Raw genomic sequence first — 17,788 nt, forward strand, 5'->3', positions numbered from 1 at the left:
AATCTGTGCACTGACCATTTTCATAAGTTGTATGGGACTATGCTACGTGTATATCAAAATCAATCACCAAAATTAATCGTATAAAATACATATTAAAATACAAATAGACTTGTCGGTCCGATATGAGAGATGATGACGATGATGAAATCATAGCCAATTAGCCACATGCATCTTTTTTGGGTTCTTTAAAAACTTCAGTTCAGATATAACGGACAATTATTAGGTAGCTGCAAGCTATCAGCGTTAACTAAAATCTTGACAATTTTCTGTTTTGAGTTTTCACTTTTATTGTTCAGAATTTTGCCGTATACCAAACAAAGTATTTTTATACGAGTCATGCTACACATACAAGTGTTTTTGGCTTACAAGTCTTATAAGTTGGTACAAGTTCAATAAAAAATACGCATTGCACTCCCACATTTAAGAATAAATAAACGCACGTTATTCAACTACTTCCTGTTTCCAAAGCGCGCTACTCACCATGCATTATAAACCACTCTTCTTCTTCTTCCTCCATGAAAACTAGTTTTTTTCTAAATTTAAAGATAATAGAACTTCAGAAATACACCCAAACGACTATAGAAATACACTCAAACTGTTACAGGAATTCACCCAAACGGTGACAGGAATTCACCCAAAGAATTACAAAAACTACACCCAAAGGATTTAAGAAATACACCCAAAATTTGTTGAAATACACCTTATTTATAATTTAGAACTCTTTCTCTTTCTCCTCCTCATCTTTTGCTGCTTCTTCTTCTTTTTCAAAAACGATTTCAGAGCTTGATGTCAAAAAATAATAGAAATCGAGAATAACGAAGAAAGAAAACAGAGAGAAAAGCACGTAAATGAAGAAGAAGAAAGAGAAGGCAAGAAACGAAAGAAAAGAGAAAGAACGTGTAGCAAGAAGAAGAAAAAGGTGCAGTGAAAACATGTAGTAACGGTTAAAGAAGAAGAAAGAGAAGGCAAGAAACGAAAGAAAAGAAGAAGAAGAGGAAGAGGAAGAAGAACGTGCAGCAAGAAGAAGAAGAAGGTGTAGTGAAAACGTGCAGTAATAGTTGAAGAAGTAGAAAGAGAAAGCAAAAAACGAAAGAAAAGAAGAAGAAGAGGAAGACAAAGAAGAAGAAGAGGAAGAGGAAGAGGAAGAGGAAGAAGAACGTGCGCAAGAAGAAGAAGAAGGTGCACTTGTAAAAACTTGTATAGGAAAACACTTGTATGTGGAGAATTCCTCTTTTTTATCTTCCTTGAATATTTGTTAGGGTCACATTATTGATAGAGCCTAATTCCTTATTTGTAAGAGAAGATTCTATATCAAGTATAGTCTGCCTTAGAATGAATGCTGGCTGTTTTGGAGGAGGAAGATTGATTGTCTCACTTTTAAGCATTGAAATCACTGAAGTCATTGTAGGCCTATCTCTTGCAAGCTCTTGTACACATAAAAGACCAATATGTATGCACCTCATTATGTCTTCTTTGTTGCATGAGCTTGATATTTCTGGATCTATAAGAGATGCAATGTTATCTGCATTCCATAAATTCCATGCCTGCAAACATTAACAAGCATGTGTTATTTGTTAAGCTTTAAAGTCAAAATAGAAATTCTTAGAATAAGGTAACAGCTTAAGAGACTTACAAATCCTAAAAGATTCAAAGATTCAGCATCTTCATAAAAGCTGCTATTTTTTCTCTTACTAACAATTTCCAGCAGTAAAACACCAAAGCTAAATACATCAGACTTTTCCGAAAATAGTCCTTGTATAACGTATTCTGGTGACATATAACCGCTGCAGAAATTTTAAAGTTATTATTCTTAACTGTCATTATAAAATTTCAGACAAATAGTGTAGAAAAAATTCTTACTATGTTCCAACAACCCTTCTAGTATTGACCACATCTTGAGTCCGTGTAAAAATCTTTGCCATGCCAAAATCGGCAATTTTTGGATTCAGCTCTTCATCAAGCAATATGTTACTCATCTTTAAATCTCTATGTATAATTCTTAGTCTAGAATCTCTGTGAAGGTAAAGCAAGCCCCTTGCTATTCCTTCAATTATACTGAAACGTTTTTCCCAATTCAGTATTTGTGATTGATCTGTCATGCAATTAAAAGGATAGAATTATCATTTGTCTGATAAAATATGAATAAAAAAAAAAAACTTAACAGAATAAAAGACTATATATTTAAAGAGATTCACAAAATCAATTTTACTGCCTCTTTTCCTTTTCACCTTATTTCCATGATTCATCTTAGTATATCTTTGGTATGTAATAAAGTGGAGATGGTTTGCAGGAACTAACCGAACATATATGCATCTAGACTTTTGTTTGGCATGTACTCATAGATCAAAATCTTCTCATCTCCTTCTATACAACATCCAAAAAGTCTAACAAGATTAAAATGTTGAAGCTTTGATATTACCATAACCTCATTCATAAATTCTTCGTATCCTTGCCCGGATGATCTTGAAAGCCTTTTAACTGCTATTTCCTGTCCATCTTCCAATGTTCCCTGAAATAATGTTTTAGAAGTTGTTAGTAGCAATTAAAATTCATGATTTGGGACATGGTGAAATTCAATGTTTACCAACCAACATACCTTATATACTGGGCCATAACCTCCTTCCCCTAGCTTATTTGATAGATTAAAGTTATTTGTTGCAGCAACAAGTCTTTTAAACTCAAATTGGGAAAGCTCTGGGAATTTCACTAGGTCATTGTCTTTTCTCCTTGGTTTGTTTTTCGCTTTCTCTGTATTCAATGATAAACAATCTGCATCTTATTAATATTAATAGGAAAAGCATATGGTATTTCCCATATCACTAAGGAAATAAAGCAATATTAGTATTCTATACAAAGAAAATCTGTATTGAAAGCACTTGCTGCTTTGGATAAGTGATTAAGTGAAATTAGTTCGATTCCAATTAGGCCACATTTTCAAACATATGAAGCACATATCTTTGATTTAAGACCGAGGCAGTAGAATTAGAGATATGACCTCTGATTTGAATCCTTTTCCAGAAGATATAAGCACAGATGAGAATGATAGCAGCTCCTACTATGACTGGCACTGCAATGACCACTGTGACATTTTTCTTGTCTTCACCTGTTAACCATTTGGATTTGGATGTCATATGCAACAAATTCATCAGTTTGATATGGATAACAAGATTGTCACAGTCCAAACAACAAAGAAATAAAAGAGGGTACCAAGCTCTGAATTGGGAACTCGAATGTAAAGATCAATTCCTCCAGCTGAGAAGCTTTGTATGTCAGTTAAGTTTGCAGTCCACACCATACAACCAGTGCCAGCATCATATGCATATGCTGTGCAGGAGCAGTTCCCCAAGCACTGGCCTCTGCAGTCGTTTCCAATCGCGGTAGACGACCACTTGATAGAGGCTGGAACCTTGGCATTCTGCAACTTCACAAATCCATCTTCTTTATTATTTCTGAGACTCTCATTCTCACACTGAAAAGGTTCCTTCCTAACACAACCTCTGCTCCAGTTCTGTTTATTCCACTCCTCAGGATTCCTTGGCTTATACCCTCTCAAACAGCTGCAAATTGGAGAGCTCGTGGAATCACAAATTCCAAACTCTCCACACTTGCCATACACATCACACTCTGAATTTATAGCTAACCACGAGTCAAGCCATTCTCCCTTTTCATGATCCCAATATGTTTCATGTAGGTTTCCATCAGCACTCAACATGTAGTAGTATACAGAATCAGGATTGTTTGAGTAGTTGTAAGCAAGATAGTAATTAGTAATTCCATTATCCATGTCTTCCACACCTAAGTAAAACCCTGAAAGAAAGTTGCTTCTCATGTCAGGTATGCCAAGAAACTTTTGACTATTCCATGGACCACTGCGCCAGTGAGGTTGGCTCCCTCTCCATATCATCACTTCCGGGATATTCAGGTGTTCAAGACTCACTGAGAATTCTCCAATGGATGGATCCTGGGGGCTTCTCCATGAAGTCAGTTTTATTCTCTCCCCGCTAATGTTACCGGTACCGAGTTCCATTCCCTGCAGGAAAGTGTTGGTGGGGTGTTGGAAACTCTGCCATAGGATCCTTCCTGTGGAGTTTTCTTGCAACACAAGGTTGCCGTTGTTTAGAAGCTTAGCTAATGTGTTAGATGAAATATTGGAGGCTTTTGTTGACCAAAGGGCCACACTTTTTGAATTCATCACAACAAGGTTTCCATCCTTTGATATCTTGAGCAGCCCAGAAGATGAAGAATCAGTTATTGGTTGGTTTCTGTTGGCAATCCATACGACAGAGGGTTTGGTCATGAACCAGATACGGAGGTAGGATGAAAAGGTTGACGAGTTAGTAGGGGTGAAAAATCCAAGGTGGAACAAACCATTACTGGAGCTTAAAGTTTCGGAGGCATTAAGGATGTAGGAAGAGGAGATGGTGTCCAAGGAAGTGCAAGTGGAAAAAAGTGCTAGTAGCAAAACCAGTGACCCCATAAGCATCATTAATGGGTTATTGGAGATTTTAGGAATGAATTAGTGATAGATTATATCAGATCAAATCTTAACCATCACAAAGAAAGTTCATGTTTCAAATACATCAGGAATATAGTTTTCAACCAAACAGATATTAAAGGATGACCTTATGTTACCTCAACATAAACCTGCTATAAGATTAGGAAAAATACAGGTGAATAGTAAAAATACTAAATAATGTAAACAATAGATATATCGGATGTTTATTTTATTAGTGTACAGAGGATTATTTTAATATTAAAATTTAGAAGGTTAATTTAGAGATATAATATGTTTTTATTTGATTGGTGGTTGTTTATATTTTTTAATAAAATCATTGTCCCTAGCATTCTTCTACGTAAGATTAAGATTAGTCGTGGTGGTTGTGTAATCTAATTGGGTGGCTTCGTTGTAAATAATTTCAAGGCTTGACAAGATAGTTAGGAAACCGGTTTTTCAAGGACATCATAGCAGTATTATTTGGAAAAGTAAATCGCACGTGGTATACTTGTATTAGAGTTTGTTTATTCATCATAAATATCAAATATGGTAAAAATCTCTTTATTCATTTTTTTTTAAATTATGAGTATTGTCTTATTGAAAGCAATCATGTTTCAGCATTTATTTATTTTTTTTTAAAAAATCAACTCTTTTAGCATTGATTTTTCCAACTCAAATATGAAATCGCTTATAATGGTCAAAATGGTCTCAAATATGTAAGATACCATGTACTATGTAACCAAAAACATAAATAAATAAACAAATAAAGAAAAACAAATCTATTCTTAATATATAAAAGTAAATGGATAAGTTTATTTATATTATTTTTAAGATATATTTATTTTTCTATTAATGTTATATCAATAATATTGTTTATTTGGCAAAATTTTAGAATTGACCACTCATTTTTTGCCAAATCAACTATTATTTTTAAATCAGCAAAAAAAAAATATACAAAAAAATATACAAGTAATAAAAATATATACAAATTAAGGTGCAAAATTACCAATAACAATAATTAAAAATTAATAGTGTCTAACCAAATTTGTAACCTACAAAAACATTGAATCCTATTCCTATATTAATTATTAAAATATACAAAAAAATATACAAGTAATAGAAATATATAAAATTACCAATGACAATAATTAGAAATTAATAGTGTCTAACCAAATTTGTAACCTACAAAGACATTAAATCATATCTCTATATTAATTATTTTTACGGTTATAAACAATACAATAAATCTATAACCCAATAATTGATTTATTAATTTTTATAAATAACTCATTAAATATAATAAATATCAATGTTACAAATGTAATAATAATATTATTAATCATAATAAATTTTACGTTATAAATATTTAAATTTCATACTATTTGAATTACTTATATAAGTCTCTTATCACTATTCCTTCAAATAACATCAAATTTAGCACAAGAAATTTATTTCCAAAATACACAACATCTCAAACTTACTCAATAGAGCATCATTCTTCGCGTGGTTAGAAAACATTAACACCCACAAATAAAGATGAGTCTCTTTACTTAGAAATGATTATATTATATGAAAAGGTATAAAATAAGCATATTTATTGTATTTTTAAATTGAATTTACAAAAAAATGCTTTAATTATTTTTTTATACTTTTTATATTATTTTATAATACTTTGTATATAATTGTATTTTAATATTATTAAAATTATACTTCTTTCAATATGCTATTTACTGTTCATTTTCTAATAATTAAAATAAATAAATATAATCATTTTTTAACAAATTGTTAACTATGATTTACTAACAATGTAGAGAATACCTCTTCATGTAATTGTAAAGAAAAATATCATGAACAAATTCAAACATTTGTTACCAAAAGGAAAAGTCTATACTATAAAAAATTTGAAAATAGAAAATGCAAATGATTTGTATAGACCAATTAAAGGTACAATAAAATTAAACTTTTTACTCACAATTGTTATGAAAAAAATTAAAGATCCAGTTTTGAACATTTTCCAACACTATTTTAAATCTGCATCACTTGAGACATTGTTTGACGAAGTGGGTTAAAAAAATATTAATAGCTAATTTCACTTTATACTATTTCAATTATTCGGAAAAAAATTTTACACATTTTTTTATTATAAATATCATTGGAAAACTGCATGCACATCTAAGAGATTAAGGAGAGCGAAAATCATACAATAAAAATGTGTAGAACTATTTTTGAATAATTGAAATAATATAACGTGAAATTACCTATTAATATTTTTCTTTGACCCACTCTGTCTGACAATGTCTCAAGTGATGCAAATTCAAAAATAGTGTTGAGAAATGTTTAAAACTGGATCTTTAATTTTTTTTTACAACAGTTGTGAGTAAAAAATTTACTTTCATTGTACCTTTAATTGGTCTATTTGCATCTTCTATTTACAAATTTTGTATGGTATAGACTTTTCCTTCTTGCAACAAATGTTTGAATTTGTTCATCATATTTTTCTTCATAATATAAAAAGGTATTTCCTACAGTGTTAGTAAATCATAGTTAATAATTAATTAAAAAATGATTACATTTTTTTAATTTATTAAAAAAAGAATGATGAGTAGCATATTGAAAGAAGTATAATTTTAACGATATTAAAATATAATTATATATAAAATATTATAAAATAATTTAAAAAATATAAAACAAAAATAATTAAAGCATTTTTTTGTAAATTCAATTTAAAAAATACAATCAATATGTTTGTTTTGTACTTTTCATCTAATATAATCATTTCTAAGTAAAGAGACTCCTCTTCATTTGTGGGTGTTAATGTTTTCTAACCACGCGAAGAATGATGTTCCATTGAGTAAGTTTGAGATGTTGTATATTTTGGAAATAAATTTCTTTTGCTAAATTTAGTGTTATTTGAAGGAATAGTGATAAAGACTTATATAATTAGTTTAAATAGTATGAAATTTAAATATTTATAACGTAAAATTTATTATGATTAATAATATTATTATGACATTTGTAACATGGATGTTTATTATATTTAAGGAGTTATTTATAAAAATTAATAAATTAATTATTAGGTTATAAATTTATTGTATTGTTTATAACCATAAAAATAATTACTGTAGGGATAGGATTCAATGTCTTTGTAGGTTACAAATTTGGTTAGACACTGTTAATTTTTAATTATTGTCATTGATAATTTTTTGTATTTTTTATTTTTTTTGTTGATTTGAAAATAATAGTTCATTTGGCAAAAAATAAGTAGTCGATTCTAAAATTTTGCCAAATAAGCGATATTTCTGGCTCAGAATGAATGCTGGCTGTTTTGGAGGAGGAAGATTGATTGTCTCACTATTAAGCATTGAAATTACTGAAGTCATTGTAGGTCTATCTCTTGCAAGCTCTTGTACATATAGAAGACCAATATGTATGCACCTCATTATATCTTCTTTGTTGCATGAACTTGATATTTCTGGATCTATTAGAGATGCAATGTTATCTGCATTCCATAAATTCCAAGTAATACAGTGTGCTGACATTTGATTAGTTTCGTGCTGCATAAGGAATAAGATTTCAACCCAAATAGGCATTAAAGAAAGAGCTATCTCAGTTCATCATAAACATTTTATTTAACATTAGTCCAAGTCAAAAAGAACTTTGTAATTTAAATATATAGCTTCATTGCAAATAATTTGAAGGCTTGACTAGATCATTTGAGAATGGCTTTTAAGTTTTAAGCTTATCATAGCTGTTTCTTCAGGGAAAGAAATATCGCACTTTAGTCGCTTAACACCAGTCGTTTAAAATATATAATTTGCTATTTTGAAGTCATTAACTAGTATTAAAAAAAAAATCTTTGCTAGCTAACTATTTTTCTAGTTATTTTTTTAATTCGACTTTGAAGTCGCATGAACTTGATACTGCTGGATCCACTACAGATGTAACCTTATCAGCATTCCATAAATTCTATGCCTGCAAAAATTTACAAACATGAACTTGCTGTTAAGCTTTAAAGTCTGCATGACATCATCAAAATCAAATACTGACTTTTAATTTGAAAAGGAAGGTAACTAACATGAGAAGCTTACAAATCCTGAAAAGACTGAAAGATTCTGCATCCTTGCAAAATACATGAGATTTTTCTTAAAATAAACTTTGAATATTTGTTAGTGTCACATTATTGTTCAGAATTTTGCTGTATCCTAAACAAAGTATTTTATCTTCCTTGGACATTTGTTAGGCTCACATTATTAATGGAGCATAATCCATCACTTGTCATAGAAGACTCTATATCCAGCAGAGTCTGCCTCTGAACGAATGCTGGCTGCTTGGGAGAAGGAAGATTAACAGTCTCACTATTAAGCATTGAAACCACTGCAGTCATTGTAGGCCTATCTCTTGCAAGTTCTTGCACACACAAAAGACCAATATGTATGCACCTCTTTATATCTTCTTTGTTGCATGAACTTGATATTTCTGGATCTATTAGAGATGCAGTGTTATCAGCATTCCATAAATTCCATGCCTGCAAACATTTACAACCATGTACTGGTTGTTAAGCTCTAAAGTCAAAATAGAAATTCTAAGAATAAGGTAATTAGCTTGAGAGACTTACAAATCCCAAGAGACTCAAAGATTTAGAATCTTCACAAAAGCTGGTATTTTTTCTTCTACTCACAATCTCCAACAGCAAAACACCGAAGCTAAATACATCAGATTTCTCTGAAAATAGTCCTTCCATAGCATATTCTGGTGACATATAGCCGCTGTATAAACTCTATATTGTTATTCTTAACTATCATTTGGACATAAAATTTTAGAAAAATAGTTAAAAGAATCCTTACTATGTTCCAACAACTCTTCTAGTATTGACTGCATCTTCGGTTCGACTAAAAATTTTTGCCAGGCCAAAATCCGCAATTTTTGGATTTAACTCTTCATCAAGCAGTATGTTACTCAACTTCAAATCTCTATGTATAATTCTCAGTCTAGAATCTCTGTGAAGATAAAGTAAACCCCGAGCTATTCCATCGATTATACTAAAACGTTTTTCCCAATTCAGTATCTGGTTTGATTGATCTGTCATGCCATTAAAATGATAGAATTATAACTTCTTTAATAAAATGTAAAAAAAAAAAAAAACATATTTAAGAGCTGTAGAGATTCACAAAATCAGTTTTGTCCCTCTTATCATATCTTTGGTAGGTAAGAAGGAGGAGATGGTTTGTAGGAACTAACCAAACATATATGCATCTAGACTTTTGTTTGGCATGTACTCGTAGATCAAAATCTTCTCTTCTCCTTCTATACAACATCCAAAAAGTCTAACAAGATTACGATGTTGAAGCTTTGATATTACCATAACCTCATTCATAAATTCTTCATATCCTTGCCCGGATGATCTTGAAAGCCTTTTCACTGCTATTTCCTGTCCATCTTCCAATGTTCCCTAAAGAACAATTTAGAAGTTGTTAGTAGCAATTAAAATTCATGATTTGGAGAATGGTGAAATTCATTGTTTACCAGCATACCTTGTATACTGGTCCATAACCTCCTTCTCCTAGCTTATTAGATAGATTGAAGTTATTTGTTGCAGCAACAAGTCTTTCAAACTCAAATTGGGAAAGCTCTGGGAGTTTTACTAGGTCATTGTCTTCTCTCCTTAGTTTGTTTTTCACTCTCTCTATTCAATGATCAACATTCAACAATTTGCATCATAGTAATACTAATGGAAAAGCATATAGTATTTCCAATACCCAAAGAAAAAAAGAGCAATATTTAATATTCTATAGTTGGAAAGCTTTTACTGAAGTTAGGAGTCTATACAAAGTCAGAAAATCTATGTTGAAAAGAAACACTTGCAGTTTTGGATTAGTGATCTACTGATCTACCAAGCACTTGTAACAAAAACAAGTCTATAAGGCAGTAAAATTAGAGATATCACCTCTGATTTGAATCCTTTTCCAGAAGATATAAGCACAGGTGAGAATGATAGTGGTCCCTACTATCACTGACACTGCAATGACCACTGTGACATTTTTTTTGTCTTCACCTGTTAACCATTGGATGTCATATGCAACAAATTCATCAGTTTGATATGGATAACAACATTGTCACAGTCCAGCCAAAAAAGAAATAAAAGAGGTACCTAGCTCTGCATAGGGAACTCGAATGTAAAGATCAGTTCCTCCAGTTGAGAATAGCTGAAGATCAATTAAGCTTCCAATCCATGACATGCAGCCAGTGCCAGCATCATATGCATATGCTGTGCAGGAGCAGTTGCCTAAGCACTCAGCTTTGCAATCGTCCTCAGCAGCATACGACCACAAGATAGAGGCTGGAACCTTGGCATTCTGCATCTTCACAAATCCATCTTGTTTGTTATTTTTGACACTCTCACTCTCACACTGAAAAGGTTCCTTCCTAACACAACCGCTGCTCCAGTTCTGTTTGCTCCATTCCTCATCATTCCTTGGCTTATACCCTCTCAAACACCTGCAAATTGGAGAGCTCATGTGATCACAGATTCCAAACTCTCCACACTTGCCATACACATCACACTCTGAATTTATAGCTAACCAGGAGATATACCAATCTCTCTTTTCAGGATCCCAAGATACTTCGTATACATTTCCATCAACACTTAATAAGTAGTATACAGGAAAAGTATGATTTCCGTAGTTGTAAGCAAGATAGTAATTAGTATTGCCGTTATCTTGACTTAAGTAAAACCCGAAAAGATAGTTGGTTGCCATGTCAGGTATCCCCAGAAATATTTGACCATTCCATGGACCACTACGCCAGTGAGGTTGGCTCCCTCTCCACACCAACACTTCCGGGATATTCAGGCGTTCAAGACTCATTGAGAATTCCCCAATGGATGCATCCTCATCACTTTTCCACGAGGTGAGTTTTGTTCTCTGGCCGCCGCTGATGTTACCGGTGCTGAGTTCCATTCCCTGCAAGAAAGCGTTTGTGGGGTGTTGGAAACTCTGCCATAGGATCCTTCCTGTCGCGTTTTCTTGCAGCACAAGGTTTCCGGTGTTCAGAAGCTTAGCCGTTGTGTTAGATGAAATATTGGACACATTTGTAGACCAAAGGATGTCATCTTGTGAATTCAGCACAACAAGGTTTCCATCTTTAGATATCTTGAGCACACCAGAGGAAGAAGAAGAAGAATCCTTTATTGGTTGGTCTCTGTTGGCAACCCACACCAAAGGAGGTTTGATTATGTACCAGATTCCGAGGTAGGAAAAGGTGGAGTTGGTAGGGGTGAAGAATCCTAGATGGAACATACCATCATTAGAGCTTAAAGTTTCGGGGGCTTTAAGGATGTAAGAGGAGGTGATGGTGTCTATGGAACTTCCAGCATCATGTAGGAAGAAACTAAAGCAAAGTGTTATCAAAACTTGTGTGTTTATAAAGTGACTACTTAGTCCCATAACCATCATTGAGAGATGAATGAATGAATGTGTTTTGAGAGTGGAGGAAGATCTGGTTTTGCTTGATTTGATTCAAAGTATACAATGCGCTGACATTTGATTAGTTTCGTGCTGCATAAGGAATAAAAATTCAACCCAAATAGGCATTAAACAAAGACATATCTTACGTCAACATAAGCATTTTATTTTATTTAACATTAGTCTAAGCTAAAAAGAACTTACTATTGCAAATAATTTGACTATCTTAGCTTTTGTTGCTCTTGTGTCGGAAGAAACATTATATGCTTTCGTTGATGAGTAAATGCTGGCCAGATTTTAATAAAAGTACTGGCCTCTAGACTTTCTCTTAATAAAGGGGCATTCAGCATTGATTGTCTATTTGTGGATGCAAACCTCGCATCTTATTCTTTGTATTTTATTTCCATCATATATAAGTTGAATGAAATATTGTAAGTAACTGTTGTTACAAATTGCTTGAATGATGCAGCTCTTCTAATTTTAACTGTAGTGGCATAAAAGAAAGAAAATAATTGATGAAGCATCATAATAATTAATTATTTTACAAAAAGACATGATCAATCCTTTATCTTCCTTGGATGTTTGTTAGACTCATGTAATTGATGGAACATGCTCCATCATTTCTAAGAGAAGACTCTACATCTATCATAGTCTGTATTTGAATGAATGCTGGCTGTTTGGGAGGAGGAAGATTAACAGTCTCACTATTAAGCATCGAAATTACTGCAGGCATAGTAGGCCTATAGCTTGCAAGTTCTTGTACACACAAAAGACCAATATGTATGCACCTCGTTATGTCTTCTTTATTGCTTGGATTTGATATTTCTGGATCTATTAGTGATGCTATGTTGTCATTTCTCCACAATTTCCATGCCTGCAAACATTAACAGTAAGCATGTACTAGTTGTTAACCTTCACATTACTAGGAACTAGGAAGAAATTCCTTTTGGAAAATATTAAATTGAGGTGAGTGATTTAAAAAAAACTTACAAACCCCAAAAGGCTCAAAGATTCAACATTCTCATAAAAGCTGCTATTTTTTCTGCCACTAATAATCTCCAAAAGTAAAACTCCGAAACTAAATACGTCTGATTTTTCTGAAAATAGTCCTTGTAGAGCATATTCTGGTGATATATAACCACTGCATAAATTTTAAGGTTAATTTCTTTAACTATCATTTCATATAAAAATTATATTCCAACAAAAGATAGAAGAATACTTACAACGTTCCAACAATTCTTCTCGTATTGGCCTCATTTTCAGTATTCTCAAAAATTTTTGCCATACCAAAATCTGATATTTTCGGATTTAACTCGTCATCTAACAATATATTACTTAATTTCAAGTCTCTGTGTATAATCTTTAATCTAGAATCTCTGTGAAGATAAAGTAAACCTCGAGCGATTCCTTCGAGTATGTTAAAACGTTTTTCCCAATTTAATACCTTTTGTTTAGGCGGATCTGCAATAACAACAAAATGTTATGAGTATTTAGCTATATATCAAAGAAGGACCCAAGTTAATTGAATGATAACAAATTCATCCACTGAAAAGAGATTCATTTTTATCAAATAAGATGAGATGATGGAAACTAACCAAATATATGTGCATCCAAACTTCTGTTTGGTAGGTATTCATAGATCAAAATCTTTTCATCTCTTTCGATGCAACATCCAAGAAGTCTGACAAGATTTCGATGTTGAAGTTTTGATATTACCATAACTTCATTCATAAATTCTTCTACACCTTGTCCAGATGTTTTTGAAAGTCTTTTAACTGCTATCTCCTGTCCATCTTCCAATCTACCCTGAAAGATATGAACAAAACTCACAATCTGTGGGATATAACACTTACTGTGTTAAGAAAGAAGATACATACTGTAATACTAATACCTTATATACAGATCCAAAACCACCTTGTCCTAGCTTATTATTGGAGTGGAAGTTGTTTGTTGCAGTAGCAAGCTTTTCAAGCTCAAATAGTGAATTCTCCGGAAGTTCAACTTGACTTGTATCATTAAGATAACTTCTTCTCTGAATTCTTTGAAGTGCTTTCACTGCACAGAAATATCAAATGTTACAAATTATTTATTCTGCATAGGAAAACATATTGTATGAACTGTAGTTACCTCCTCTGATTGCCCTTTTCCTCAAGATATATGCACAAGCCACAACAAGAGCCATTGCTATTATGACCGAAAGAACTATGATCAGTGTGTGATTTTTCTTCTCTTCAATGTTCAAAGAAATTAAGATGAAGTTAGTCCTGGTGTTCTACATGTCATCATGTACAAACAAGACATTGAGCAATGAAATTCATAATGAAGTTACCAAGTTCCGAAGAGGGAACTCGAATGTAAAGATCAATTCCTCCCATTGAGAACTGCTGTATGTCAATCAAGTTTCCACACCATAACATGCAGCCAATGCCAGAATCATAAGCATATGCAATGCAAGAGCAATTTGCCAAGCATTCAGTTCTGCAATCATAAGCAATGGAAGACAACCACTGTGAAAAATCTGGAACCTTGACATTTTGCAGCTTCACAAACCCATCACTACTTCCATTATTTCTAACTCTCTCATCACACTGCAGAGGCTTCTTCCTCACACAACCGCTGCTCCAGTTTTGTTTATTCCACTCTTGAGCATTCTTTGGCTCAAACCCTCTCAAACAGCTGCAAATAGGTGAATTTTTAGGATCACAGCTTCCAAAGGGACCACACTCTCCATAAACATCACACACAGAGCTTACAGCAGACCAGTCCACAATCCAATCTCTCTTTGCATAATCCCAATAGGTTTCGTGAAAGTTTCCATCAGAACTCAACACATACATCATTGACACATTCGCATAGTTGTATGAGAGGTAGTAAGTGCCGTTGGTTTGACCTTCACCATCTAAGGAGAACCCGTCAAGATAGTTTGTGTTCATAGTAGGTATCCCAATAAAAACTTGACCGTTCCATGGACCGCTTCGCCAATAAGGTTGAGTGCCTCTCCATATGAACACTTGAGGGATGTTAAGGGGTTCAAGACTCATAGTGAAGTCTCCTATGGATGGATCATTAGGAGTTCTCCATGAGGTGAGTTTCACTCTCTGGCCGGTAATCTCATTGGTGCTAAGCTCCATTTTCTGCAAGAAAGTATCTGCAGGGTGCTGGAAACTCTGCCAAAGGATCCTTCCTGTGGTGATTTCTTGCAACACAAGGTTTCCGGTGTTCTGAAGCTGTGCCGTTGTGTTGGATGTAATATTTGTGATGTTTGTTGACCAAAGAATCTGCTTCTGTTGGTTCATGACAACAAGGTTTCCATCCTCAGATATTTTGAGATGCCCTGAAGAAGAATCCTTTATAGGTTGGTTTCTGTTGGCAACCCAGACCACAGAGGATTTGGACATGTACCAAATTCCGAGGTAGGACAAGGTTGATGAGTTAGAATGGGTGAAGAATCCTAGGTGGAACAAAGTGTTGTTGGAGCTTAAGGTTTCAGGGTCCTTAAGGATGTAATTTGAGGAGGTTATGGTGTCTAATAAGGAATTCGCAACATGGCAGAAGCTAAGTGTTAGTAGCAGCAAAACTGGTATGTGCATGTCAACTTTGATGAAGTGAAGTAACATCATAATTACATGAAACAGTTAAAGTTCTTGGTTGGATAGGAAAGTTTGGAAGATGATTGTGAACAAGTTTTTTAATCACAAAGACAATAAGTTTCTCCATCTTAGATAAGTTAAATAAATAGTTGGTTTATTGAATATTGTAGATATAACCTTGCTTCCGACACCAGCTGTTTTACTTTTTATATTTTATCTTCGTTTTTTTCTTGAGAAGGGTAGGTACGTAATCATTATTGTTCATGTGTGTTTAGTTGTTTACTCTACATTTTATTTATTAATTCGTGTCTGTAGAATATTGTAGATGAATGAATTTATATATGACAGGGTTTAATAATAGTCTAATGTTATGTTTAGTCTCCCTGAAATTTCTTGACATCATTCCAGGATTTTGCGAAACAACGAACTGATAGATTTTTTTAGGGAAAGTTTAATTCGGAAGTTTCAAAGCAAGATGCTATATGTTGAATTTTAATTTCAGTTATTATTATTAGAAAACATGATGCTTACGGTTTTGTACTTTTGTTTATATCCTATATATACGAATAGGAGTAGTATTTAGCTAATTTCACTGTCCCGATCATAATATCTTTCATCATCCATGCTTCTTGTTAATCCACGTTATCATAGTTGCATCATTACCAAAGATAGGAGACTCGAACTCGCAACCTCTCAATTGAGTATGGGAAGATTATGCTATTTGAGCTATTATTCATTGACATAAAATATTATATATTATCAATGTATTAAAATAAAATTATATCATTATTAGTCAAAGTTTTATTTTTTAATAAAATATATACGTAATAAATATAATAAAAATTTAAATTTTATATATTTTACATAAAAAAAATCCAATTAATAATTTTAACATATATTTATAAGACATATGTTACGTAAATTCTAGATTCTTTTTCATGCACAAAGTTTAATTTTAAATGTATAATTCATAAAGAACATATATATATGAAAAGTTATCACTTGTGTTCATGGCTTGTACCGAAGTTGTGATTTGCAGTTGTATACTATATATGAGGTTTTTTTTTTTGGTAATTATATATGAGGTTTACGATCTTATGAACCACTTACACATCGTATGTGAAAACATCAGATTGACTAGCCCATTAATTAGCAGTTGCCCAACACCACGAATAACATCCTACAGTGGCTTTATATATTTCAGAAATATATAGAAGATGATATGAACGTTATACCTCGGCCTTCGGTCCTAAAATCTCGGCCATAAGCATTAAACAGCTCGGAATGAGAATATTTGAGGCGAGAATATCGCGGTAATAATCAATAATTCAATAAACATTCAAAAGCAGTATCTTTCTTTACAAGAAAAGTGGAAAAAGATACTGATCGAAGATCACTACCACCTCTATAAAATTAAAGTTGGAATAAACAGAAAGCCATTGGAATAACAAGATACAATCATTCTGTTGATATCGTTTTATATTCTTGAGTACTGACTTAAGTATTGAAGTATTGAAGTGTTTTTTGCAGGTATTTTTTCTCTCCGTGTTCATTTCAGCCGACGTATAGATCGACTAGCATCAACGAGAACTGAAGGGAAATTTCATAGCTCGGTCGCGATACTCGGATAAGAACATTTGGCGCCCACCGTGGAGCCGAGTATAGAAGTCCCACTGAATTTAACTCTCTTTTAACCTTACACTTCCTCTTTGTAGGGTCACTACACTAAGGTATGATTGATAACGGGGCCCAACAGTCCACGCAAGTCGAGTTTCTAGCTTAGATTGCCGAGCTTTAGGCTGAAGTTCGAAGGATAGCCAAATTATCATCCAAAAGCCAAAATAAAAAGCACGGCGATGGAGACCCCAAGAACTCGAACTTGAGCAATCCACATTCACGGGAAGCAGAACCCCAAGAGATCACCCCACCGAAAGAGAAGCTAATAATAGACAACCCTTTTTCGAAGGATATTGTCAAGTTTCAAATGTCGAAGAATTTTGTGTGGTCAACCACTCTCAAAGCATACGAGGGATTCGGTGATCCCCGTGTCCACATTAAGAATTTTCAATTTATGATGTTCTTTAATGGTGCCTCTGAACCTATACATTGTCGAGCTTTTTCAACTTTTCTAAATGGTGCTGCATTACTTTGGTTTTCTAAGTTGCTGCAAGTTCAATTTCTTCTTTCGAGGAACTGGCACGATCTTTCATCGATTATTTTGCTGCCTCCAGAATATAGGTACA

The 17,788-nt window shown here is 33.1% G+C and overlaps 2 protein-coding genes across 2 annotated transcripts; both read right to left on the reverse strand.

Annotated features, from left to right (window-relative positions):
* Window positions 1-1,235: 1,235 nt before the first annotated feature.
* LOC107468459 (G-type lectin S-receptor-like serine/threonine-protein kinase At1g11330) lies at window positions 1,236-4,477 on the reverse strand. The gene is made up of 7 exons (XM_016087775.3): window positions 3,208-4,477; window positions 2,996-3,103; window positions 2,597-2,748; window positions 2,299-2,509; window positions 1,861-2,092; window positions 1,634-1,784; window positions 1,236-1,544 (listed from the first exon to the last, which is right to left on the reverse strand). Exons 1-7 carry the CDS (start codon window positions 4,475-4,477, stop codon window positions 1,236-1,238), a joined length of 2,433 nt encoding a protein of 810 aa, XP_015943261.3.
* Window positions 4,478-8,623: 4,146 nt separating this feature from the next.
* LOC107468460 (uncharacterized) lies at window positions 8,624-15,565 on the reverse strand. The gene is made up of 14 exons (XM_052255511.1): window positions 14,285-15,565; window positions 14,083-14,184; window positions 13,847-14,010; window positions 13,551-13,761; window positions 13,179-13,416; window positions 12,946-13,096; window positions 12,530-12,829; window positions 10,644-12,009; window positions 10,440-10,547; window positions 10,027-10,178; window positions 9,734-9,944; window positions 9,340-9,574; window positions 9,111-9,261; window positions 8,624-9,020 (listed from the first exon to the last, which is right to left on the reverse strand). The coding sequence occupies exons 1-14, from the start codon at window positions 15,543-15,545 to the stop codon at window positions 8,712-8,714; spliced, it is 4,959 nt and encodes a 1,652-aa protein (XP_052111471.1). The 5' UTR covers window positions 15,546-15,565; the 3' UTR covers window positions 8,624-8,711.
* Window positions 15,566-17,788: the final 2,223 nt, after the last annotated feature.

Source organism: Arachis duranensis, chromosome 10 (genome assembly GCF_000817695.3).
Source record: "Arachis duranensis cultivar V14167 chromosome 10, aradu.V14167.gnm2.J7QH, whole genome shotgun sequence".
Taxonomy (NCBI): domain Eukaryota; kingdom Viridiplantae; phylum Streptophyta; class Magnoliopsida; order Fabales; family Fabaceae; genus Arachis; species Arachis duranensis.

What these genes read in the sequence shown, in the direction of transcription:
- LOC107468459 (XM_016087775.3), bottom strand. Translation starts at nt 4,477, where the DNA reads ATGGGGTCACTGGTTTTGCTACTAGCACTTTTTTCCACTTGCACTTCC. An exon ending in GAAAAGGATTCAAATCAGAG is followed by an intron (nt 2,749 to 2,995) that starts GTCATATCTCTA and finishes CATTGAATACAG; the next exon opens with AGAAAGCGAAAAACAAACCA. An exon ending in AGAAGGGTTGTTGGAACATA is followed by an intron (nt 1,785 to 1,860) that starts GTAAGAATTTTT and finishes AAATTTCTGCAG; the next exon opens with CGGTTATATGTCACCAGAAT.
- LOC107468460 (XM_052255511.1), bottom strand. Translation starts at nt 15,545, where the DNA reads ATGCACATACCAGTTTTGCTGCTACTAACACTTAGCTTCTGCCATGTT. An exon ending in TGAGTCTAACAAACATCCAA is followed by an intron (nt 12,010 to 12,529) that starts GGAAGATAAAGG and finishes TGTATACTTTGA; the next exon opens with ATCAAATCAAGCAAAACCAG. An exon ending in TCTAGATGCATATATGTTTG is followed by an intron (nt 9,575 to 9,733) that starts GTTAGTTCCTAC and finishes ATGGCATGACAG; the next exon opens with ATCAATCAAACCAGATACTG.